The 23,546-nt window shown below is 63.9% G+C and overlaps 4 protein-coding genes across 7 annotated transcripts in view; all 4 read right to left on the bottom strand.

Moving 5' to 3' along the window:
- PIGS (phosphatidylinositol glycan anchor biosynthesis class S) overlaps positions 1–3,467 on the bottom strand; it is a 9,223-nt gene extending 5,756 nt beyond the window's left edge. The window contains exons 1-11 of the mRNA XM_027889933.1: positions 3,397–3,467; positions 3,146–3,285; positions 2,961–3,072; positions 2,423–2,512; positions 2,196–2,287; positions 1,910–2,108; positions 1,486–1,628; positions 1,270–1,384; positions 865–1,010; positions 645–745; positions 76–286 (exon numbers count right to left, since the gene is read on the bottom strand). Of these exons, the coding sequence (XP_027745734.1) occupies positions 76–286; positions 645–745; positions 865–1,010; positions 1,270–1,384; positions 1,486–1,628; positions 1,910–2,108; positions 2,196–2,287; positions 2,423–2,512; positions 2,961–3,072; positions 3,146–3,285; positions 3,397–3,442 (1,395 nt within the window). The 5' untranslated portion in view covers positions 3,443–3,467. The remainder of the gene's footprint in view (positions 1–75; positions 287–644; positions 746–864; positions 1,011–1,269; positions 1,385–1,485; positions 1,629–1,909; positions 2,109–2,195; positions 2,288–2,422; positions 2,513–2,960; positions 3,073–3,145; positions 3,286–3,396) is intronic.
- A 490-nt stretch (positions 3,468–3,957) lies between these two features.
- Positions 3,958–8,017, bottom strand: ALDOC (aldolase, fructose-bisphosphate C). 2 transcript variants are annotated; one of them, XM_027889975.1, is made up of 9 exons: positions 7,900–8,017; positions 6,855–6,977; positions 6,559–6,770; positions 6,412–6,466; positions 6,162–6,322; positions 5,581–5,664; positions 5,322–5,496; positions 5,039–5,238; positions 3,958–4,471 (listed from the first exon to the last, which is right to left on the bottom strand). In XM_027889975.1, exons 2-9 carry the CDS (start codon positions 6,964–6,966, stop codon positions 4,376–4,378), a joined length of 1,095 nt encoding a protein of 364 aa, XP_027745776.1. In that variant the 5' UTR covers positions 6,967–6,977; positions 7,900–8,017; the 3' UTR covers positions 3,958–4,375. The 2 variants fall into 2 exon arrangements, with proteins under 2 accessions (XP_027745776.1, XP_027745775.1); XM_027889974.1 differs by lacking the exon at positions 3,958–4,471 and adding an exon at positions 4,685–4,908 and having other exon boundaries at positions 4,978–5,238.
- Positions 8,018–9,950: 1,933 nt separating this feature from the next.
- Positions 9,951–18,646, bottom strand: SPAG5 (sperm associated antigen 5). Of its 3 annotated transcripts, XM_027889971.1 has the most exons (25): positions 18,596–18,646; positions 17,577–17,995; positions 16,525–17,513; positions 16,119–16,272; positions 15,844–16,036; positions 15,385–15,504; positions 15,161–15,253; positions 14,913–15,047; positions 14,494–14,613; positions 14,153–14,245; positions 13,883–14,017; positions 13,690–13,783; positions 13,512–13,605; positions 13,344–13,425; positions 12,787–12,920; positions 12,323–12,488; positions 12,015–12,189; positions 11,833–11,904; positions 11,565–11,688; positions 11,178–11,289; positions 10,886–10,966; positions 10,658–10,801; positions 10,430–10,504; positions 10,175–10,243; positions 9,951–10,080 (listed from the first exon to the last, which is right to left on the bottom strand). In XM_027889971.1, the coding sequence occupies exons 2-25, from the start codon at positions 17,870–17,872 to the stop codon at positions 9,970–9,972; spliced, it is 3,861 nt and encodes a 1,286-aa protein (XP_027745772.1). In that variant the 5' UTR covers positions 17,873–17,995; positions 18,596–18,646; the 3' UTR covers positions 9,951–9,969. The 3 variants fall into 3 exon arrangements, with proteins under 3 accessions (XP_027745772.1, XP_027745771.1, XP_027745774.1); XM_027889970.1 differs by having other exon boundaries at positions 16,119–17,513; XM_027889973.1 differs by lacking the exons at positions 14,153–14,245; positions 14,494–14,613; positions 14,913–15,047 and having other exon boundaries at positions 16,119–17,513.
- Positions 18,647–19,450: 804 nt separating this feature from the next.
- RSKR (ribosomal protein S6 kinase related) lies at positions 19,451–23,095 on the bottom strand. The gene is made up of 12 exons (XM_027890019.1): positions 23,033–23,095; positions 22,736–22,945; positions 21,983–22,066; positions 21,835–21,903; positions 21,593–21,662; positions 20,802–20,909; positions 20,588–20,628; positions 20,461–20,488; positions 20,282–20,371; positions 20,118–20,206; positions 19,934–20,044; positions 19,451–19,853 (listed from the first exon to the last, which is right to left on the bottom strand). Exons 1-12 carry the CDS (start codon positions 23,093–23,095, stop codon positions 19,632–19,634), a joined length of 1,185 nt encoding a protein of 394 aa, XP_027745820.1. The 3' UTR covers positions 19,451–19,631.
- Positions 23,096–23,546: the final 451 nt, after the last annotated feature.

The following is a 23,546-nucleotide window of genomic DNA, read 5'->3' as shown; positions in this document are numbered from 1 at the left end:
AAGGTTCAGTCCCTGGCCAGGGAGGACCATCGGGACACCCAGCCCCCTCCCCACCTCAGGGTGCCCCAGCCCTACCTCAGAGGCAACATCATCCTTGATGACGATGTTCCCAATCTTGTCCAGGAGCTGGGCCAGTGAGGTCAGTGTGGTGGACACAGTGGCAATGTTCTCCACAGTGTGGGCCCAGAGCAGGTGGTCCAGTTCCCAGTCAGCCAGCCCCTCATTCCCTGGGCTTTCCAGCAGGAAGTCAGGGGGCAGCTCTTCCCGAGACAGCCCAAAGAGTAACCTGGGAGTAGAGAGGAAGGTCCCAGCCCACATCACAAGCCTGCGTTTCCACAAGCTCCCTGCTCTTATTCCCTGCTATGTTCAGTCCCAATCCTGCTGAATTGCCTCCTGGATTTGGGGCAGGACAAGCCAACCCTCCCACCTTAGGAGATGGGAAATGTGACAGCACCTTTGATCACGGAGCAGTGATGGCCAGCAGCCAGCACCTCAAAGGTCACGAAAAGCCACTCTCAGCCTCCCAGAGCCCACAGTGTGAGGAGCAAATGAGCTGCTTGGGTCCAGCTTGCTCTGACCTCACTGATTTCCACATGGGCCAGGGGAGCACAGAAAGGTTCAGGGAGAGAAGAGAGCATCCTCACCGGAGCTGGGCCAGGAAAACCTCCATCACTCGTGCCATGTCCACGTCCACATGCAGCGGGAGGGAGGCTTGGGAGGAAGCAGGGGCTTCAACGTTGTAAACCTGCAGGAGAGTTATGTCAGTGAGGCACAGCTGGAGCCTCGGGGTTGGCAGGGTCCCCAGCTGGGAATGGGGAACCACCATCTTGTCTGAGCACTGCCAGCACCCCCATGGTCCCATACCATGATGCCACCCCAGCGGGGGCTGTGGAAGGCGTTGGTGCTCACTGGGGCTCCATCCTTGTCCTGGATGTACAGAGGGGAGTGGGAGCGCTCTGGCACGTACAGCAGGAAGTTCAGCACAGGGTAGAGCGAGGCAGCACTGGAGCCTGCAGTGGGACAGAGTCAAAGAGCTCTCCTGGCCAGCAAAGACAGCAGGAGCAGCCCACAGCCCAGCTCCTCCTTCACAGCCAGCCCCAAGTAGAACTGCCACCCTGGCAGGCCTCAGTCACCCTTGCTCCCATCCAGAGCTGCAAGAGGGAAAAGGACACAGGCCACAGGCACAGCTGTCCTCTCTCCCTCAGCAGAGCCAGGAGAGCCAGGTCCTGTGAGGCACATCTCAGTGAGCCATATGAGCACAGTGCTCACCCAGGCGGGCCTCCACAGGGTTGATGACGTGTGGGAGGCTGTGAGCGCTCAGGAGAAAGCTGGAGGATTCCTTGTCATAGCGTGGTGTCACTCCTAGGATGGCATAGTAGAGGATCTGCGGGCACACAAGGGACATGTTGCTGGCAGAGAAGTGCGTCCTGGAGCACCTGGGGCGCCCAGGGCTGGGCTCTCCCCACCACCTCTCCCAGCCCTCACCTGTGAGTCCACAGAGAAGTTGGCCACCAAGCTCAGTTTGTCCAGGACGGGCTTCACGTAGCGGTTCACGGCCCCCTCGATGTCCCAGTCCACGGCGTGGGACTTGGGGTCAGGGTTCAGCAGGCTGAAGGTGATCTCATACCCTGCCGAGGACCCACAACCTGTGAGGCCCCAGCACAGCTACCACTGCCACAGATCTCCCCAGAGCAGCAGGACCCGACCCCTCCTCCCCTGGCCTGCCCCAGTGTGGGGTCACCCACCAGTACCCCACCACAGCAAGCACAGCACAGACCCTGCCCCAGAGACACTGCAAAGGGAAGACCCCGGGGTCTGTTAGCCCAGGAGACATGCAGGGATGCTACAAGTGGAACAGGGAGGGGATCTCCCCCAGGGACAGCAGGCTTTCCGCAGGTCAGGTCCATACCCAGGCTGGATTTCAGGGCGCGCCATGCGTCGGGGCTGAGCCGGCCATCGGGCACACGGTCCGAGAGGGCGGAGGCGATGGAGGCGGCCGTGAAGGACATCACCTGTGTCACCTGCCGGAGGCGGGTGTGGAGGGCAGCCAGGGAGCCCCCAGCCCTCACCAGGGCGCCGCGGTGCCTCCCCACGTAGACGGTGGTGCCCTGGGGAAGGAGCAGGAGAACACCTCAGTGCCACCCATGATATATCCCTCCCCACAGGGCACCTCCGAGGGGTGAAGCACCTCCTACCTGAGGCAGAAGAGAGGAGGTTTCGGGGACCACGTACACGGTGAGGGAGCCCATCGAGACGTCCTGCAGCGGGTGCAAAGCAGCGTCAGCCTCTGGGGAACACAGAGCCATCAGCAGGGTCAGGAATTTCACTCCGATCCCCACCCTGAGACACAGCAAAGTGTGCTCTCTGCTCAGCAGTGACCAGGTGCTCAGCACCTCTCCCCACCAGTCCCTTGCTCCAGTACCTCGTGGAGTGGCGGCAGCCAGAGCTGCCTCCTCCTGGGCTGTGGTGGCCCGATAGGCCATCTCATAGCGGGATGTGACACTGTTTCTCACTACAGGGGGAGAAAAGCTGAGTGAATCTGCTAATCCTGGTCTCCCAAGACCCCTCAGAGGTGTCTCAGAGGGACAAGGGGCAACCCCAGGAGGATACATGCCACAAGGTCCTTTGGGCACCAGCTGGTGACTCACTATGGCACATGGCATCAGATAGTCAATGCAGGCAGCAGGACACCCCCCCATCACCCAGGCACATCCCACCCTCCCAGGGCTCCATTGTCCACATCCCCAGGGAGAGGGGCTGGTCCCTTCCCTGCAGCACGCTGGGGGCCTTGCTGTCCCCTCTGCTCCCGTGCTGAGGAACGTGGGTTTGGAGTCTGGGGAGCTCCAGGCTGCCCAGAAGAGAAGCCAAGGGCAGGCTGGGACCCCTCGGAGAAGAACAAGGGCACCCAGGAGGGACAGACGGGGCACGGAGGGACGGCCGGGTGGGGAGTGGTTTCTCACGGTTCACAGAAATCTCCATCTCCTGCACGTCCCTGAAGGGCAGCGGGCTCGGCAGGTCCCCGGGCACGGACCCCGGGCTGAAGACCACGGCCACGGGCACGACCAGCTGAACCTGCACAGGGGCAGCGTCAGCGTGGGCCCCTGAGCCCCTTCCAGCCCCGGCCCCGGCCCCTCCCGGCTCTCACCGGCTGCTGGCCCAGCCCGTCGATGTCCGCGTAGGGCAGCGCGGCGCGGTAGGTCTCGGTCGTTCTCCACCACAGCGGCAGCCCCAGCACCACGGCGATGGTCGCGAAGGACAGGGCGGCGCGCCGGCCCCGCGCCCGCTCTGTGGGGACAGCGCTTCAGCACCGGTCCAGCTCCCTGCACCCCGGAGGCGGGGGGTTGGGGGCAGGAGAGAGCGAACGAGGGAGCGTCGGGCCCTCCCTCCCACCCATACCTGCTTCGTCCGCGGCCATCGCCGCCGCCGCGGCCGCCGCCGCCATCTTCACTTCCTGGTCCGGCCGGAGGGGCGTGCCCTGAGCCCAGCCCAGCCACTCAGCGCTCGCCATACCCAGGGCAGCCAATAGGCGCGGAGTGCGCCGCTCAGCGGAACAGACAGGCGGGCAGAAGGACCAATCAAACCATGCCCCGGCCCTGAGGAGGCGGGCTTTGCGCTCTACGAGTGCCGCGGAGGGACAAACAATGCCGCCGCCTGCGCGGACCGGCAAGGGGCTCCGGTGCGACGTCAAGCGCCAGGACCGGGAGTGGAGGACACGTGGAGTGGGGAGCACAGGGCCTGCTCAAGGGCTCCTCGCCCTCCTCGTGGTCCACAGGGAGAGCCTAACCAGCCCCGCGCCGAGCTCACAGAGCCTCCCGATGGCAGTGGGCGGGCTGAGACTGGACACAGCTCATTGCACGAGTGAGCACAACAGGCTTTGGATGGTGCTCGGAGCGGGCAGCCCAGAATGGGTAGCTCGTGGTTCCCGGGCGGCCCACGGCGAGGAAGGAGGCGGCGCAGCGCTGTCTCTACCATTTATTCGTTGTTAGGCTATTTGGTACACGGGGTGCACACACGGCGAACACAACACAGGCGCCCCCGAGGGCGGCGGCGACCAGGACTGCAAAGCTACGGCAGGGCAGGGGCACCCCCAGGCCTCCCCTCCTGCCCCCCCACGCGGCCTTGCCCTACTCTCCACCCTCACAGCCCCGCCGGAGCCCCCTGCCAAAGGGGCAGCCGGGCGGTTCCCTGCAGGGCCCGGGGGAACCCGGACCCCCAACTCCAAGCGCGGGTGCGGCGGCGTGGGGCCGGCCCGTCGGCACGCTCCCCTTCCCCTCCCCGCGTGGTGGCTCCCCTGGGTGGCTGGGGTGGAAGCGGGGTGTGAGCGGTGGCGGGGAGGGGGCCGGGGCGGGGGGCCGGCGGGATGCCCGGCCAGGGCTCAGTATGCGTGGTTGGCCACGTAGAGGGACTGCCCGGCGGCTCCCGAGTCGTCCCCGCTGCCCTCGTACTTGCCCAGCGCCGCCAGCCCGTTCACCTGCAGGGAAAGGAAATGTCAGTGGTTTCCCCCCACCCCGTGGGGTTTGGCCCTTGGGGTCTCCCAGTCCCTGGGGTCACAGCTTTTGGTATTCCCCTCCCACGGGGACAGGGCTCTTGGTGTCCCCCATTTCACTGGGCATAATGCTTGGCATCCCCCATCATCTCGGTGCCAAGGACCATGATCTGGTCCTTGGCACCACCCAATCCCCTACTGGGGACACAGCCCTCACTGTCCCCCATGGAGACAGTACTGTGTCACCTCCTCAGGGTCTGTGGTCCTTGACATCCCTTGTCCCATGAGGCACAGACCCTGTGGGACGTGGTCCTCAGCATCCCCCTCACCCATGGGTTCACAGCCCTCGGCGTCCCCGCCATCCTGGGGGATACAGCCCCCTCTGTTTTTCCACCACCCCATGGTGGCACAGCCCTCGGAGTCTTTTATGATCCCATGCACACACAGCCCTCAGTGTCCCTATCACCCCACGGTGACACAGCCCTTGGTGCCCCCACCACCCCAGGGGATGCAGCCCTCGGTACCCCCTCTCGGGAGGGCCACCCCCATCACCTCTGCACGCTTGACAAACTCCTCGGTGGCAGCGTCAGCGTTGTCACTCTGCCCACGCCAGGCGTTGAGTGCCGACGCCTGCAGCGCCCGCCCGTAGGAGAAGGTGAGGGCCCATGGCCGCACCAGCGGGCACGTATTGATGGCATTGAGGTTGATGGAAGCCTCCTCCTCACTCTGACCCCCAGACAGGAAGGTGACACCTGAAGAGAGCAGGGTTATGGCACGGGGCAGGGGGACACAAGCCATCCCCCTCCTGGTCCCTGCCACGTCCCAGGGCTGGTACCTGGCACGGCTGGGGGCACAGTGCGGCGCAGAGCGGTGACAGTGGCCATGGCAATCTCCTCAGGACTGTACTTGGTGGGGCAGGAGTGCCCAGGGGTCACCATGTTGGGCTTCAGCAGGGTCCCCTCCAGGTAGACGTGGTGGTCGCTCAGTGCCTTGTAGACAGCTGCCAGCACCTGGGGGAGGACGGGCAGTGTGGAGTCCCCCCAGCAGGGCACAGCACAGCTTAGTGCCCACCCTGCTGCCACCCTACCACTTACCTTCTCAGTCACATACTGGCACCGCTTGAGGTCGTGGTCACCATCAGGCAGGATCTCCGGCTCCACGATGGGCACGATGCCGTTCTGCAAACAGCAGGCAGATGCCATCATGGTGATGTCCCTGGGCATCCCCCAGCCCCCTGGTAATGTGGGACACTGCCCACAGCCAGGGAGCGATGCTCATCGCCAAGGCTCAGCCCTTGACAGTGATGCCCAGCCCCATGGGGGAACACCCAACCTGGAAGGGTCAATTCTTGTCCCCATGGAGCAATGCCTGTGTCGGTGAGGTGATGCCCAGCCCCACGTAACAATGCCTGGCCCCGTGGACTGATGCCTGATCCCATGAGTGATGCCCACCCCACAGGGCAATGCCTAATCATCCACGTGAGGTGTTACCTGGCGCACAGGTCATGTCCCGCCTCACCCATGGGATGATCCCCAGTGGTCATCAATGCACGGGGTCAGTGCTGAGCCTCATGGATCTAGGCCTGCCCCCATGAGGCAACACCTGCCCACCCAAGTTAATACCCATCCTATCCATCACCCGCCCTGCGGGGCGATGCCTGCCCCCAGACACAGACCTGCTGGCAGATGCTGGCGTAGCGGGCCAGGACGTTGGCGTTCTCCATGATGGCGAGCGCGGAGGGGGTGTGCTCGCTGATCTTCAGCACGCAGCGCCACTTGGCAAAGTCAGCCCCATCCTTCTTGTACTGGGCACAGCGCTCCCACAGCCCATCCAGACCTGCCGGGCAGTGCGTCAGCCCCACAGCCCCAAACCCGCGGCCCCACACCTCCCGGCCTCAAGCCCCATCCCCTGCCTGCTCTACCTACCCTGAGTGGTGGTCTCGCCATCTGTCCCAGCCAGCGGCACGACACCCTTGTCCACCTGTGGAGTGAAGGGAAGGCGGTGCTGAGCCCCCACCGGCACCCTCCAAGCATCCTCAGCACCCCACAAACCCACCGGACACCCCCCCACACCTTGATGCCCACGACGATGCCCTTGTCCTTGATCATCTGGACGAAGGGGGTGCCGTCGTCAGCCTTCTGGTACATGGTCTCGTGGAAGAAGATGACCCCCCCGATGCATTTCTTCACCCGGCTGTCGGCGCTGAAGAGGATCTGGCGGTACAGCCGGCGGTTCTCCTCCGTGTTCTCCACCCCAATCTGGTTGAGGCGCTTTGCCATGCTCCCTGAGGGCACCCAGCAACCTCGTCAGCCTCCAGGGTGGGGAAAAAGGGGTGGCGGGGCAGATCCCCCCCTTTCCCCAGACTGACCTACGGACTCATCGGCTGCCAGGATGCCCTTCCCGGGGGCCACGATCCGCAGCGCGATGTCCGACAGCTCCTTCTTCTGCTCGGCCGTGAGCGCGGGGTGTTGGTGCGTCATGGTGGCGGTGGCTGCGAGCGGACGGGGACTGAGTCACGCACCACCGGGGCGGCTCCCGAAACCACACGTACCCGCCTGCCGCGGGGACCCGGGACCCTCCAGGGGGCTGGGACCCCCGCCCCACCGGTCAGGAGATGTTGTGTAAGCCTCGTGGCGGGCATTCGTGGAGGATGCCGGGCAGTTCCCAGCCATTTTGCTGCCTTGCCAGCCCGCCCCCAGCCCAGCCATCTTGAGGGAGCGCAGTTCTGCGGGGACCGGGGCAGGGCCCCGAGGGCAGGGGGATGGGGATGAGGGTACCTTGGGGCCGGGAATATTCTGTGGAGGATGGAAACAGCCCGGGGATGGGGATATCAAGGGACCGGAAATACCCCGGGAAAGAGGGAAGAAGAGACCCCAGGGAGGCACTACCTGCGTCTTGCGGTACCTGGGGCTTGGGGTACCCCGGAGACGGCGATCCCCCCCAGGGCCGGGGATACCCCGCCGAGAAGTACACGGGGAATGGCGATAACCCGGGGGGACGGAAATACCCTCGGAATGAGGAATGGGGAGCCTCCGAGGGGCACAACCCGGGGATGGAGGTACTCGGAGTTTGGGGCACCCCAGGGATGGCGATACCCCGAGGCTGGCGCCGTCGCGGGGCCGGTGATGCCCCCGGTAACTAGCGCTCCCCTCGGGGCAACACATTCCCCGGCCGGCACCATCGGGACTCGAGCTCCGCCAGCGCACGAGGAGTCTCCGGGGTCTCCCCAACCCCCCAACACCCCCATGTCCGGGGGTCCCTCTGCCCTGGAGCCCCCCAGCCCTGCCCGACCCCCGGGAATGCCGCGTGGAGACATCCTGGAGGCTCGGCGGGGCTGCCGCCTCCCGCCGCCGGCGCCCCCCAGCAGCTCCCCCCAGCCCCCCGGCTCCCCCCGACCCCCGGCTCCCCCATACCGTGTAGGGCGGCGGCGGCGGGCACGAACTGCGGGCTGCGCGCTCCTGCCCCGCGGTAAATGTGGCTGCGATGCCGCAGAGCTACGTGACCGGCGGGGCGGCACCGGGCAGGACCAGCCCCCGGGCCCGCCCCTTGCCGCCCCCGCCCCCGCCGGCCACAATCCCCCCGGCAGGGTCGCGTCCTCCTCCCTCCCACCCACCCCCCTCCCCCGCCGGCATCAACTCCCGCGCTGGTGGGGACCCCAGGGTGACAACCCCGGGCTGGGGACCCCGTTGTACCACCATTTTGCAGCCCCTCGCTGTGATGGGGACCTCTCTGTGCTCCAAACACACACACAGAGTTCAGGGACAGAGCTGAGTTACCCCCTGCCATGAGCAGGGCCCCCCGTGCCACGCAGGCAGCCCGCTGTGCTACCACCAGTTGCTGCTGGAGACCCTTCTGTGCCACAGACCCCTACCTGGTTATGGGCAGGGACCTCCTCTGCCACCCCCTTGCTACTGCTGGGGACCCACTGTGTGCACCCTTATTGCCACTGCCAGCTAGGGGCAGGGACCTCCTGTGCCACCCCCAGGCTGGGGGCACTGTGCCACCCCACTGTTACTGCACCAGACACCCCGTCTGGGTCACCTCTGCGACCAGGGGCCAAGCCCCAGCAGCACTGAGCCCCAGAACCCCAGGACAGGGTGGGGGCACTCACTGGAGACCAGGCCCCCTAAACAACAGCCTAGAGCCAGCAGAGAGGGACAATACCAGTGTCCCCACTCGCCCCACGGGGACAGCTGCCAGGGCCCCACTGTGCTGAATCCCGCTGTAAAAGGACGGCTCAACCGCCTCGCGTGGCCCTAATCCAGGGAAAGGAGTGCATTTCTCCCTGCATCCCAGAGCCAGGAGCCCCCACTGCCAGCCTCACATCTCGGGGGGCCATACCCTACCCCACTGCTGCCAGCAGGGTCACAGCCAGAGCAGGGAGAGGTGATGCCAGGAAGCAGGTTGTGCCACTTCCCCACAGGCCACCCACGCACCTGGGGAATAGAGGCATGGCCCCAAACACCTCCATTTCCTAGGGAAAACACCTCCATTCCCTGGGGAAATCAGGGTGCTAGGACCCCGGATGTCACATCCCCGCCTCGCACAGAGCGCCAGGGCTGTGGCAGAGGGCAGGGGAAGGTGATTCTCTACCCTTGGGCAGGAGAAACAGGCCATTAAAAACCAGAGCACTTGTTTGAGTGCTGCTATTTTGGGCAATCCCAGGGGAGGGAGGCGCCGTGTGGTCCCCACGGCGGTGGGGAGCATCCTTGGGGTCGGGAACACCGGGATGGGGATCCCCCAGGAGCTGCCCTAGCATCGAAGGAGGGAGGTGAGGTTGGAGCTGTGCTGGGAGCAGGGGAGCCCCTAAAGGGAGCCCCCCTCCATGCAGCAGCGGGGGACAAGGGGGGGGTTGGGAGCAGGAGCTGGCAGAGCTCCCAGTGCTGGCTGAGCCATGGGATGCTGCCTGCTGGAGCCATGCTGGGAAGGGGAAACATCCCTGTGCAACAGGCGTGTGCCCACAGCCCCGTGAGGGGGAGCAGGATGCAGCCTCTGGAACCATCCTGACACAATAGGCATGAGCCCACAACCCCACGATGGGGGTGTGCAGGATCCAGACGAGCCCAGTGGAGAGGGAAGGAGGAGGGGGGTCACAGAGGGAATCTAGGGCAAGAGGAGGAGGGGGGACCCAGGGAGGGAAGCTGGCTCAGCCTGGGCAGTCCGGCCGCTGCCAAGGCCGCAGGGTGGGAGCCTGGGGAACGCAGCGCCTCATTGAGAGCAAGCACTGGCAGCAGGGGATGTGTCCCCCGCCAAGAAGGAGAGGCCCTGGGGTGGCAGAGAGCTGTGCCCACGGCCCCGTGACGGAACAGGAGCAGCCGGCACAGGCTGGACAAGTTGTCCCCACCCACAGCACCAGGAGCTTCCTGAATCCACGCCCCAGGCAGGATAAATGCCAACAAAAACTTTATTCAATAAACAATTACAACAGTAAAAACAGTAAGGTTTTAGTAAGACAGAAGAACAGAAAGGTTTTAGGCTATGGGCTATAGTGGGGACTCATCAGCTTCCTTGCTGGCTGGCTTCAGGCCCAGGTACCACAGCAGGCTGGGGAACTCCTGGCAGACCACTGCCACCTCAGGGATGGCTGACAGGACCTGGGGAGAGCAGAAGCATGAGTGGCAATGTTTGGGAGGGGAGGTGGTGTTAACGTAGTCACAATAAGGGTGAGCAATGAACCATATATCTCACCTCTTTTATCTTCTCCTTCATCTCCTCATGGGTCCTCAGCTCTTTCTGGGCATGATGGAGCCTCACCTCCTGCAGTGGGAGATGCCTGTCAGGAGTCTGCTCCAAACCTGGGCAGGGATGAGCCCAGAAGGGAGAGGGGACCCCTGACCCTGTCAGGGAGGTTGGAACTAAATGATCTTTAAAAACATCCCTTCCAACACAAACCATTCTGATTCTATGACTGGAGCTAAGGCAGCCCCTTGGGGTTCCCCATACCTGCTCCAGGTACTTGTCATAGAGCAGACGCTTCTCATCCCGTTTTTCCAGGAGCAGCAGCCGCAGTTTATCCACCTGCAAAAGGAGCAAGCGCTGCTGAGATCACTGTGGGGAAAGAGCCCTGGGATGGGGGTGGGGGCTTGTTGCAAGGACCAAGGTTTAGAGAGCTCTTCTTGTTTGTAGCGGGGTTAGTGCCAGGAGGAGCCCTCAGCAGCCCCCTGGCCTCACCTCCTGCCGCAGCAGGACCCGGTCCTGGACATGGGCCGTGTCAACCTTGGGTTCCTTCCCCCGCATCTCCTCCCACAGCACCTTGGCCTCTGTCTCTGCACGCTGGAGCGAGCGCTTCAGCTGGGAGACCTCTTCCTTCAGCATCTGTGGGGGTAGAGGAGATGCTGAGAGAGGTCCTGGAGCCAGCAGCCCCCTGAGGTGCAGCCCAGCCTCGCCCCCATCACACACCGTGACTTCCCCACTCTTGTCGATGAGTTGCAACATCTTCTCTTCCTGCTGTTTCACCACGTCCTGCAGCTCCTTCTCATTCTGCAAGCCAGGAAGAAGTGGTGTCAGGCAGTGCCCGGCCCTGGCCACCCCCAGCACCCTGTGGGGGAGTGGGTTTTCTCATGTTCAAGAAGGTCAGACAAGCCAGAGCACCCATGGGGCATCACCAGATTTCTCTGTGTCCTAGATCAGCGCCCGCCCCAGTTCGGCTCTGCCCTGGGGTGAGCACTGGCCCACTTCTGGCACAGCTCACCTCGATCTTGGTCCTCAGTGCCTTGTTCAGCTTGGCAATGGTGGCAGCCTGGGCATCCATCTTCTCCTGGCTCTTCTCTGTCACCGTCTCCAGACGGAGCTGCAAGTCAGAACTGGGAGAGGACAGTGGTGATGAACAGCTGGGGATCACAGCAGAGCACAGCACCAGGTACCAAACCCCTTTCTGGGCATCCCATCAGCCCCATGATGTGAGAAGACACCTGTCCAAACCCAGCCAGCTGGAAAAAGCCCATCTAGGCATGGCAGGAGAGGTCTAATCCAGAGCTAGGGTGAGAGGCAGACACAGGCAGGCTGCCTGCAGGAGAAGCCATGCCCAGGAGAGTGATGTCCCTGTCTGGCCTTTGATGTGAGCCCCTGCTGAACTCACATTTCCATCTGCAGTGCCTTGAACTCGCTCTGCTCCAGCTCTTGGATGCGGAAGCTCAGCATGGAGAGGTTGGAGACCAGAGCTCTCAGCTCTTTGACGCTCTCCAGCAGACTCTCCTCGGGATCTGCAGGCAGGGAAGAGCCTCGTGAGTGGCACAGAGGGAACATCAGCCCCAGGGGACACAGAGGAAGGCGTGCCTGCTCATCGCTCCATGCAGCAGCACTGCAGCTTTGCAGCAGGGTCCAGGGCAAGGTGACAGCCCCAATACCTTTTGCCTTCGGTGTGGATGTAAGTTTGTCCCTGCTAACAGCAGTCTCGCCTCTGGTGGCTTCACTGGCATCTGCGAGAGGAGAGGACAGAGGCTGTGCCCAGCCCTGTACATCCCCCAGAATGGGAGGGAGCAATCCCCATCCCCATGCCCCAAAACCCAGGCAGGGGGTGCCAGCTCACCTTTCCCTGACACGGCTTTCAGGACGCTGCCCACGAAGGAGCTGCCGGCGCAGTGTGGGGTGCGGTGCGCGGGCACGCGGAACCCAGGGGTCCAGGCACGGCGGGGTGTCTGCCAGCCTGTGGCCTGCTGTGATGGGGTCCAGGCTTTGCTTCTCGATGGGGCATCATCGTTATCCTTCAGAGGGGAAGGAGAGCACAGCGCCAGAGTGCAGTTTGTGACTGCCCCAGCAAGCACGGGGGTCTGGAAGTTACACCATGGAGAGGCGCGGGTGTGTGACCGCCCCTTGTCCCCAGCACAGGGTTCCTACCTGCTCTTCTAGAACGGTCTTGAGGCAGTCAGCGAGCTCCTGCAGCCGCGTGTGGCACTCGGCAATGTCCTTGGAGCACCAGGAAACTTTGCTCCTCTTCATCTGCACACTGAGGAGCTCGGCCTTGGTGCTCTCTAGCTCCTTGCTGAGGGCAGCGTGCTCTTCCCTGTGGGATGGCATCAGCCTCAGCAGGAGCAGTATTCCCCTTCCTTGATGTGGGGTGGGGACATTTCTCATGCCTGTGTCTCACCATGAACCAGCAATGGTGCAAATCCTACAAATTTGGGCAGCTTTCCCCAAGATGGGGTCTCTGTTGGGCTTCTCCAAGTGTCTCCCACCCACCTGGACAACCACGCTTGGCTAGGGCATAGCCATGGTCCCCTGTGTCCCCCCCATCCCACCAGGAAGGGCTTGATTTCCTAAAAATAGAGGGGTTCAAGCGGAGGTGGTGAGTGGGGCAGTACCGCAGGCGTTGGTGGGAATCCATCAGCTTCTCGTGCTGCAGGGTGCGCTCCTGCAGAGTGGCCTGTGTGGAGTTCAGCCTGGCCTCCACCTCTAGCAGCTGCATGCGGGACATTCTGTTCTCCTGATCGAGGAACTGCAAGAGGGTGGAGGGGCATGGCCATGAGCAGCCAAAGGGAGACCCGGGGGGGCCCATTGGGACCCCCAGCACAGACCCTCCCCTGCCTTGGGGTGCTGTTTCCAATCAAGGGCAGCTTTATCCCAGCAGATAACTCCTGGAAACCAGTTTACAGAGAACATAGGACAGGCTGGGGGATGGCTCCATGCCTGCAGGGGAAAATTATCTTGAAGAGCTGCCCAGCCCCCTCCGGGGAATCACCCGCTGGGCAGGATGAAAAGCTGCGCTACGTGCGGGATGTCAACCCGCCCTGCCCTCGAAGGCTCATCCCCCCTCTGCAGGAGGGCTAATCCTGCTTCTGGCCGGTTGCCAGCATTCTGGAGAGGCCATCATGGGGGCCAGCAGCGCGTGACAATGTGGGCAGGGTCAGGCAGCTCTTACCTCTCGGCACTCGGTGGCCTCCAGCAGCTCCTGGCACAGCTCATCACACCTCCCCTTCAGGGTCCTGTTCTCCTGTGCCAGCCTATGGGAAGGGGATGGGGTCAGGAAGTGCTACATTTTGGGGGCAAGGAGTGAGAAGGGGCTCAGGACCCCAGGGCTCAAACCCACTCATCCATCTGCTCCTGCTGCTGCTTGTTGTTCTGCTGCAGCGCATCCCGCTCCTGTTCCGCACTGGCCAGATTTCTCATCACGGTGCTCAGGTCTGCAAGGGACAGACCCATCAGTGCAGAAGGACAGGGGTAGTTGGGATGGGGCAGCTACAAACCCCCACGCCACCCACCCCTACCTGTTGCAAGGCGTGAGTTGGCCTCTGTCAGCTGCTCCAGCTGAGCCTCCACGTCCTGCAGGGCCACCGAGGTCTCCTGCAGCTGGCAGGACACCTGTGGGGGCACAGCACTTGGTTTAGGCTGCTCATCCCCATGGAGTGCCCCAAATCACCCTGTGCCTCGGACATCACTCAGCACCAGGTACCTCCCTACCTCCTCCCTGGCTTGAAGAGCTTCGTCTGCTTGCTTCCTCTTGGCATCCCGCTCCTCCAGGCAGCTCCGCAGCTTGCTGGGCACACGCTCCAGCACAGCCTTGCACCGGGACATCAGGGCCCTCACCTGCTCCCGCTGGGAAGGGAGACAGCACCGGGCAGAGCTCAGTGTGGCACTGGTGGCACTGCCCTGCTGTGCAGACGGGCTGCTCATGGCACAGAGCACTGGCAGGGCAGCGAGGGGCTAAGCCCCCTCTGGGACACCCCTCACCTCCACATGCATGGCTTTCCTTTCCTTCTGTAGATTTTGAAAGGTGACATCAATGATTTCCCGGAAAGTCTGAGTCTCAGCAGACAGGGATTTCTGTGGGGCAGGAGAGAGATGAGTCAGCAGTGCCATGGTGGAGGAAGCAACATTTAATAGCCACGTGGGGAGACAAGTGACAGCCCTGAGGCTGAATTTGCAGCAGCTTCCCAGCAGCAGCATCAGGAAACCTCCAGTACATCCAAGCCCATCACAGAGCATCACCCAGGCTCAGGACAAGGGGATGCCCTTCCAGCCCCCTGACCACCCAGGTGGGGGGCAGCTGGGGGTACCACCCCACTCAGTACCTGCAGGTCGGTGGCCTCTGCCAGCAGCGTGCACAGCTCCCTCTGGGAGAACAAGCTCTGGTCACGGGCACTGATCTGGGCGCTAGCATGGGCACGGAAGGCCTCCAGGAAACAATATCCCTGCAAGGGAGAAGATGCTGCCCCCAGGCATGCTGCTGCATGAGGGGCAACTCCTGGGAGCCATTTCTGCGTGCTGTGCCAGCCTAGGATTCCTGCTCCCCATGGGACACAGCCCACACCAAAAACCCATCCAGAGAGCTCCATTGCCCCACACAGCCACAGCACCCTTGGCCTTCCATAATGGGTTTTTCCCCTGGGATGCCAGGAGACCCTCACTCCTCAGAGAGGGGCAGAGACACAGGATACCTCATCAAAGGCATGAAGACAGCAGAGACTACTGCCAACAGGTACCCCTTTACCTCCTCCTTTGCTCGTAGGGCTTCATCTGCTCGCTGCCTCATGGCATCCCGCTCCTCCAGGCAGCTCCGCAGTTTGCTGGGCACTCTTTCCAGCATGGCCTGGCACCGGGACACCAGGGCCCTCACTTGCTCCCGCTGCAGGAGACAGCACCATGAGACACTGGAGACAGCTGTCGTGGGTGCTGGCAGCACCAGCATCTCTCAAAATCCAGGGGAAAGGGGAACCAGACTGACGTGTGAGGGCTCACCTCCTGTGCAAGGGCTCCCTTCTCATCCTTCAGTCTCTGAAAGGCGGCATCCGCAACGCCCCGGAACAGGAGACACTGGCTGCTCCAGGCACTCTAGGGAAGGGACAAGGACACTGGAGTCCCAGCAGCACTCCTGTAGCTGGCACAGACAGCACCAGGCACACACATGTGCCCTGCCCAGCTGAGACCCAGCACACTCATTGCACACAGCCAGTGAGACACACTATGTTCTTGGTAGCCAGCTCCAGCTCCTGCTGCAGATCCTGCTCCGCTTCCTGCTGCCGCTGCAGGGCCGCTGTTTTCTTCCGTTGCTCGAGGTAAAGGTGGTGGTAAATCTCCTCCTCCTAAGGGCATCCAGCAGAGCAGAGAGGGTTTCGCACCAGCCCCACTCCACCCTGGATCCAGCAAGAGCTGGTCAGGATGTCATCTCCCACCCTCCCTCTGTGTGTGCCAGGGATGTTTCCCCCCCATGAGGGTTCAAATCCAGCAAACTCAGCGGGTTGATCCAGGCGTGATAATGCAGCACCGGGCGCGTGATGCTGTGCTGCAGTAGCCCTGCTTTACTTCCACTCCACTGGGCCGAAGCCCAGCCGGGGTCACCGTCTCGCCAGCGGCACATGGGCACTGTCACGGCACTGAGGCTGCGGGGAACGGGGTGGCATCACCTGGGAGAGGACTCTTACCCCTTCAGGGCAGGTGATGTCCGTCTGTGTGATCATGTCCCTCTGCTCAGCCGGCCCCACGCCAGGCAGCAGCCGCTGGCTCCCCAGCCAGTCACGCAGCTGGAGCGCCAGGGCTTCCATGATGATGAGGGTGCTCTCCAGCCGCCCCTCCAGCTCTGCCCGTGGCAGAGTCTTCAGCTGCTCCCGGGGACAGCTGGGGACAGAGAGAGGGCTTAGGGCAGGGACAGCCCACAGGTGCCACAGCCCCAGCCAAGGGGATATGTCCTCATACTTACTGCCAGAGCAAGGAGTCCGTTTCAGTAGCACTGTCCTTGGCACAGGGCAGGCCTCCCCCAGATGTGTTTACACTCCTTTCCCACAGGTCCTGGATGGCCACAAAAGTGCCAGCAACCCCACTGGGCACTGGGGTCATGCTGGTGCCGGCCGCCACACTGGACACTGGAGTCATGCTGGTGCCAGTGACCATGGTGGCCACTGGGGTCATGCTGGTGCCGGCCGCCACGCTGGACACTGGGGTCATGCTGGTGCCAGTGACCGTGGTGGCCACTGGGGTCATGCTGGTGCTGGTCGCCACGCTGACCACAGGGGTCACGCTGGTGCCAGCCACCACACTGGACACTGGGGTCATGCTGGTGCCAGTGACCGCAGTGGCCACTGGGCTCGTGCGGGTGCCAGTGATGGTGGTGGCCACTGGGGTCGTGCTGGTGCCAGCCACCACGCTGGACACTGGGGTCATGCCGGTGCCAATGACCACAGTGGCCACTGGGCTCATGCTGGTGCCAGTGACGGCAGTGGCCACTGGGCTCATGCTGGTGCCAGTGACCGCAGTGGCCACTGGGGTGACACTGCAGTTGGCATCTTGCTGTGGCATGTGGAGGGGCAGGCTGTGCTGCAGGGATTCCATCAGGGATGGGACATTAAGGGTCTTCTCCAGCCACACCAGCGGTAACATCCAGGACACAGCACCCAGGGCTGACTCAGGAGAGGTGACAGGGGCAATGGTTGCTTCTGACCCAGCAGGCTCCAACATACTTGCCCCAATGGAAGCGAGTCCAGGTGGGCTCTGCTCTGGGGGGACAGGGGACTGAGCTCCCTCAGGGGTGCCTTGGCAAGGCAGAGGACCAACACTCCTATCTCCAGATAGGGACTCGGAGGCCACAGAGCTGCAGGAAAAGTCTGGGGGTGCCACTTGCCACCCATGGAAAGAAGCTTTCTGTGGGGTGAAGCTGGTGCCGGGAGGCCCTGGGGTGCAGGGTCCTATGAAGGAGCTGCACAGGGGAGCTTTCATGGCACTGCCAGGGGACTTAGGGGTGCTGGCCACAGGGATGGAGCTGCACAGCGGGGCTGGCACAGTGTTTCCAGAGGACTCTGGTGTGCTGGCCACAGGGATGGAGCTGCACAGGGAAGCTGGCACAGTGTTTCCAGAGGACTCTGGTGTGCTGGCCACAGGGACGGAGCTGCACAAGGGAGCTGGCACAGTGTTTCCAGGGGACTCCAGGGTGCTGGGCACAGGGATGGAGCTGCTCAGGGAAGCTGGCACAGTGTTTCCAGAGAACTTTGGGGTGCTGGGAACTGGGATGGAGCTGCTCAGGGAAGCTGGCACAGTGTTTCCAGAGGACTTTGGGGTGCTGGGAACTGGGATGGAACTGCACAGGGAAGCTGGCACGGTGTTTCCAGAGGACTTTGGGGTGCTGGGAACTGGGATGGAACTGCACAGGGAAGCTGGCATGGTGATGCTGGGGGGCTCCGTGTTGCTGAGCCTCAAGACCAGGCTGCACAAAGGTGCTGGCACAGCATTGTCAGGGTGCCTTGAGGTGCCAGCCTCTGGAATAGGACTGCCAGGGGCCTCTGGGCTGGTGCTGATGGGGGGCTCCAAGGCACCAGGCATTACGGTGGGGTTGCTGGGGGCCTCAGAGGCACCAGGCTTAAGGATGGGAGTCCTGGGGATCTCTGATGTGCGGGGGCCCAGGGTAGAAGTCTGGGAGGACTCCAAAACGGTGCTGTTGTGGGGCCCAGGGGTGCAAGGCATTGGGGTGGTGCTGCTGGGGGGGACCGAGGTAGCACTTCGTGGAGGTCCTGGGGTGCAAGGCACCGTGGTAACGCTGCTGCGGGAGCCCCGGGCACGGGACACTGGGGTGGCACAGTCACCATCCTACAGGACATTTGGGGGGAAGGGGATGTCAGGGCAGCCCTGCCCTTCCCCCCTGCACCCAGCAGCCATTTTCCCAGCCTCCCCATTTCCCCACCCCACTGCCCTGTAAGGGTAGATTTTACAAGAAGTAAATCTTCCGGAAGATTTTATGAGACTAGGGTATTTCACTTAAGAAACCTTTCCTGCCTAGAAGGGGGATCTTCCCCCACAGGGAGTTTTAGATGTTTTCCTCCATTCCAGAGAAAAACTCCCTGGTATGAGAAAAGGTAAGTTGTACAGACGTGTCGAAGGCCCCCACAGAAGGGGAGTGCCAGGGATGATAAAAGCCCTGAGAAGAACTGGGGGGAGTGTCTTGCCCAGGGCCCGGTGTTTGAAACTCCGATAAGATTAATGTTCTTTTAAGTCTACAGTTCTCGACTTCGGAAATAAATTTTCCTACAATCCCTCCCACTACCTGGCATTTCGGGGGTTCCTGCGCGTTATCTCACTTCACATGCCCGCCCAGTGCCCCAGTACCCCCCATGCCCCTCGGTGTCCCCAAGTTCCAGTGCACCCCAGTAGCCCTCCCCGTTACCCGTTCGTTACCCGCCGCACACCGACCTTGAGCCGCAGCCGGTGGAACAGCGGGGTCAGCCCGGTCCGGTCGGCGCTCGGCTGGAGCTGCAGCTCCTGCAGCGGGGTGCGCCGGGGCCGCTTCTGCGCCTGGGCGGACATCGTGGGTCACCGGCAGCACCACCGGCAGTGCCCCCCCTCCCCATACCCCCCCACACACATACACATACACATACAAACACACCGGGAGCGCTCCGGGCCGCCCCGAAAACGCCACCGCCCTCCCCAGGACCTCCCCCCTCTCCGCCCCACCGGATCATCCAAACCGCCCGCCAGCCCCGGCCCGCACTCACGGCGGGCGTCCTGGCGGCCTGCATGGCCCGGGAATGGTCCTGGCCCAGCTCACGCTCTCGGGCCTGCTCTCCGCCTCGGCACGGGCCCCGCCTGGGCGTGCTCGTGTGCCGGTTCCCGGCGCGGGCCCCTCTCGGGTGTGTTCCCGGGTGTGTTCCCGGGTGTGTCCGTGTGCCGGTCCCCGGGGTGGTCCCGCCGCCCGCGCGCCGCCGGTTTGAACACCAGGCGCGCCTCTGATTGACTGCGCCGCGCGCGCGTCACCGCGGGGGCGGGGCCTGCGCAGAGGCCGCGCCCACCACCGGAAAGCCCCGCCCACCCCACCGCGCTGCGCGGCGCCGGGCACGGATGGACAGACAGACGGACAGACGGACGGGGGCACTGATCCAGCTCCCCCCCAGCGCCCACCTCTGCCGAAACATCTTTACACGCCACACCTCCCCCAGATCTGGCCCAACATCGACCCGAAGGAGCAGGGGGTCCAGTCCCGCGACCCGCCGCGGTGGTCGCGCTTTTCCCCCACGGGCGTCCCGCAGAAATCAGGGCAGCACCTTCAGCAGTGCCCGCGGCTCTCGGGTTTATTGCTCCCGCGGGTAGAGGTACAGAGTTGAGGTACCTGGGGGTGAGGTTGGGGGGTACCCGGGTACCCCGTGGGGGACCCGGCCCAGCAGGGTCCGACCCGCTGCCGGGGTGGGGAATGTCCCTGAGCGATGCCGAGGGTCCCAGCCATGGTGGCTCAGCCAGGCCAGGGCCGGTCCGGGGGGTCGGCGAGGTCGTAGTCAAAGTCGGCGAAGGTGGCGGGGTCGGGTGGGGACTGCTCGCGGGGTTGCGGGGCCACTGCCACCACCACCGGGTCCTTCTGCAGCAGGTCAGCGTCGAAGGCCACTCCACGGAAGAAGGGGTGGCCCTGGAAGTGGTGGAGGTAGCGCAGGCGGTACAGGGGGTTGTGGCACAGCAGCTGGAGAACAGAGGAAGGACAGTGAGTGGTGGGGACCCTAGCATCCAGAGGGAGCCCCAAAATCGAGGCAGGAGGGTTACCTCAGCAAGCAGCCGGGCTAGCTCGGGGCTGAATGCAGGTGGGCTCTCATAGCTGCTCTGTTTGACACGTTCCAGCATGGCCACGTGGTCCCCCGCCGGCGCCACAGGGAACTGAGGGGAGCGTGGAATGAATTCTGGGTCTCCCTGTGTGTCCCTGATCCCCCCACCACACTGTAGTACTCACCTCCCCGCTGGCCAGGGCGAAGAGCAGGACTCCCAGGGACCACCAGTCGGCTGCATGGCTGTAGGGTCCCCCACTCAGCACCTCTGGGGCTGTGGGGATGAGTGGGTGAGCGCCTGGGGGGGGGGGGTTGAGCCCCCCACCACAGCCCCCCTCTGCCCCCTTACCCATATACTGCAGGGTGCCACAGATCGTGTGGGCTCGCTCGCCCCATTGCAGGTACCGGGAAAGGCCGAAGTCAGTGAGCTTGAGGTGCCCTGTGGGGGAACCCACAGAGAAGTTGTCCCCATGGAGAGGGTGTCCCCATGGAGAGGATGTCCCCAAGGCAGTGCCACCAATCTCTTACCTCTCTCATCCAGGAGGATGTTTTCCATCTGAAATGAGACAGGCACTGAGGTGGTTTCTCCATACCAGGGGTTCAGAGACCCCCCCCCCCAGCCCATCCCCCAGTCCCCAGCCCTGCTGCCACCCACCTTCACATCTCTGTGCATGATGCCCAGGTCGTGGAGGTACACTGAGGAGAAGACAGAGCCATCAGTGCCACGTGACCCTTCCCAGCACAGTGCCCACTGCCACCCCCAGGGCACCTGGCAGGCAACTGCCCACCTGGGGGGATGGCTGACCCTACCTGTGGGTCCCCATTGGTGGGGACAGTGGTGGCTGTCCCCGGCATGGCAGGTCACTCACCCAGCACCAGCACCAGTTCAGCAGCAAACAGGCGGACGGTGGCCTCGGCGAAGCAGCCGGCGGCGCGCCAGAGCGCGTGCAGGTCCCCAGTGCTGCAGTAGGTGCACACTGCCGGGACAAGGGATGTACCTTACTGATGGGCTGTCACACAGGGCCAGGCTGGGGACACCAGGGTGGCATGGGCACAGGAGTCCACAGGGGTAACTGTGGCCATGCACCCAGGTGACACAGGCACCACGGCCATGCACCGAGGTGATGGAAATGCTGGGGTTATAAAGGCAGCGAGGTGGCACAAGCACCAGGGCAATATGGGCCCTAAGGTGACAAAGGCGTGACTAAGGTGACATGGGAGCATGCGAGTACTGGGGCCATGTCCCATGGTGACGTGGTCACCAGAGCCATGTGGGCAGCACTGTGGCCACACAGGTACCAAAGTGACATGTTCCTTGGGGTCACACAGGCACTGGGAACATGCAAACCGTGCAGGGACTGAGGTGACACATCCACCACGACCACCGAGGCCAGGTGGGCACTGGGGCTCAGGTGTTTTGTTCACCCCCACACCGGTCCCTGCCCCACTGTGGCTTGTTTCCATCCCTGTCCCCCTATTCCTGTGCCTGTGGTGGGTGCGGGGTGGGAGATGGGAGCCGGCAGCCAAGCTCCTGGATCCCCACGGGGCAGCGGCTGCGCGGGGGGAGCGCGCGCGTGTGCGGGGACACGTGTGCGGGCTGCAGGGACACGTGCACGGGCAGGGGGGGCCGGGGCGAGCCCGCGGGCAGATGGTCACTCACTGATGAAGAGGTGGCGCTGGCCCTGCCAGCTGTCTCCCAGCCCGTGGACAAACGGGTGCCTGACCTGTCTCTGGGGACACAAAGCAGAGAGGGTGAGCGGCCCCCGGGGTGGGGGACCAAGGGGGGAGAGGGGACCCCGCTTCTGCCTCCTTCCATCCACAGCCCCCCACAGCCTCCTCATGTCCCCATGGCCACCATGAACCCCTCCACGGGCTGAGTTCCCTCCTGGATCCCCCCTTAACCTGTATGCTGACTTCTTCCTTGCACTGCTTGAGGGTGTCACGGCGCAGCACCTCCACTTTGGGCACGACCTGGGGGGCAGTGCAGGGCTGTCAGAGGAGGGGCAGGGGCAGCTGAGGGCACTCCATGGGCCCCGGGGGCAGCACCCACCTTCACAGCACAGACTTTCTCCCTCCCACAGTCCAGCACTTTGAGGATGGTCCCGAAGGAGCCTTTGGCCACGAAGCCCAGGATCTGGGGGGGGTGGAAGGAGGAACAGGGTCTGAGCACTCCATGGAGATGGGCTTGGGGTGCTCAGAAAGGGGGTGCTGCAGGGGGGAGGGTGTGGGCACAGAGCACGGTGGGCGCACATGGGGACCAGGAGGACTCAGTAGGGACCCCAGCAGGATACATGGGAACCCGATGTGAGGCACAGGGACACGGGGGACCGGGACAGCGGTGGATATTGACAGAATGCACAGGACCCCAGTACTACACGCGGGATCCGGGTAGGATGCAGAGGAACCCCGGTGGGACACACAGAGACTCGATATGGGGCACGAGGACGTGGCGGGGGTAGAAGGGGACCCGGTGCGACGGCCGGGGACACCGGTAAGGATGCACAGGGATACGGTACAGCGTGCGGGGAGAGCTCGGCAAGACGGTCGACGGTGCCGGGTTGGTGGCACGGAATGCACGTACGGCACAGGAGGATGCTCAGGGCGCTGGGGAACCCCGGTAGGACGTGCAGGAACCCCGATAGGACGAGCAGGAATCCCAGTACAGGATGCGAGGGGACCCGTTAGGGCGCCCGGGGCTGCCAGGGCAGGATGCGGGATGCGCGGGCGCCCCAGGAGGACGTTCGGGGACCCCGTTCGGATGCACCGGGACCCCGTTCGGAGGGTGGGGGCCCCGGGACGGCACCTTGAGCTGCTGCTGGCGGGCGGAGGGGCGGACGGGGAACTCCGGCAGGAACAACGAGACGAGCTGCGGTAGCGGCCACCCGGGCAGCGGCGGCTCCTCGGCGGGGCCCCGCGGGGCCAGGGCGAGCCCCGGTACCGGCACTGGTACCGATACCGGCATCGACCCAGCGCGGCTCAGCAGCGCCCGCACCCACGACCCCACGGCGCGGCCCTGCGGAACCGGGGACAGCGTCACCCAGGGGATCCCGGGGCGGGGGATACCCGGGGGGACCCCTCGGGATGATGCCGCCGCACGCACCTGGGGGGGCCGCACGGGGGCCGGGGCCGGGGCCGGGCCGGGGCCGCTGCTCGTTGCTCCCATCGCGGCGCCGCCCGGCCGCGCCCCGGGCCCGGTCCCCGGTAATCGCCGCCTTACATAACCCCGCCGCCCCGCCCCGCCCCGCCCGCCGCGACCACCCCCCGCCCCGGGACACAGCGGCAGTGCTGCCCTTTGCACCGCGACACCCACCCGTGAGCGATCCCCCCACCGCTCTGGGGTTGCTCACCCACCCGTGGCTGATCCCGCCCCTTATCTGGGACCCCCACCCCCTAACACACACTTGGGTTGCCAGCGCTCCCTGTGACTGATCCTGCCCTCACTCCAGGACCCCTCCTTGCACACTTCAGGGCTCCCCCTTCAACCTTTCCTTTGCACCCCACTTGCTGCGGCGCTGAGGGGGTGCCTGCAGCCCACACTGAGCCCTGGCATGGCCCCAGGCACTGATGGGCTCATGGGGACAACCTGAGAGGGCTAAGCGTACAGGCTGAGCCCA

Source organism: Empidonax traillii, unplaced genomic scaffold (assembly GCF_003031625.1).
Source record: "Empidonax traillii isolate 1590-97213 ecotype Southwest subspecies unplaced genomic scaffold, ASM303162v1 scaffold276:size1176444, whole genome shotgun sequence".
In the NCBI taxonomy this organism is placed as follows: domain Eukaryota; kingdom Metazoa; phylum Chordata; class Aves; order Passeriformes; family Tyrannidae; genus Empidonax; species Empidonax traillii.
This window is presented reverse-complemented; position numbering and strand designations above follow the sequence as displayed.

Excerpts from the sequence above, each read along its gene's own strand:
- RSKR (XM_027890019.1), bottom strand. The coding sequence starts at position 23,095 with ATGGGAGCAACGAGCAGCGGCCCCGGCCCGGCCCCGGCCCCGGCCCCC. Across the intron at positions 20,910-21,592 it reads CCAGCGCCACCTCTTCATCA|TGTGCACCTACTGCAGCACT; the intron begins GTGAGTGACCAT and ends TTGTCCCGGCAG. Across the intron at positions 20,629-20,801 it reads TGAACTGGTGCTGGTGCTGG|TGTACCTCCACGACCTGGGC; the intron begins GTGAGTGACCTG and ends TCTTCTCCTCAG.
- SPAG5 (XM_027889970.1), bottom strand. The coding sequence starts at position 17,872 with ATGCCTTGCACCCCTGGGCCCCACAACAGCACCGTTTTGGAGTCCTCC. Across the intron at positions 11,689-11,832 it reads ATCCACACCGAAGGCAAAAG|ATCCCGAGGAGAGTCTGCTG; the intron begins GTATTGGGGCTG and ends CCCTGCCTGCAG. Across the intron at positions 10,081-10,174 it reads TGAAGGAGAAGATAAAAGAG|GTCCTGTCAGCCATCCCTGA; the intron begins GTGAGATATATG and ends TGCTCTCCCCAG.
- ALDOC (XM_027889974.1), bottom strand. The coding sequence starts at position 6,966 with ATGACGCACCAACACCCCGCGCTCACGGCCGAGCAGAAGAAGGAGCTG. Across the intron at positions 6,467-6,558 it reads GCATCGTCGTGGGCATCAAG|GTGGACAAGGGTGTCGTGCC; the intron begins GTGTGGGGGGGT and ends TTCACTCCACAG. Across the intron at positions 5,497-5,580 it reads GCCAGTATGTGACTGAGAAG|GTGCTGGCAGCTGTCTACAA; the intron begins GTAAGTGGTAGG and ends GTCCTCCCCCAG.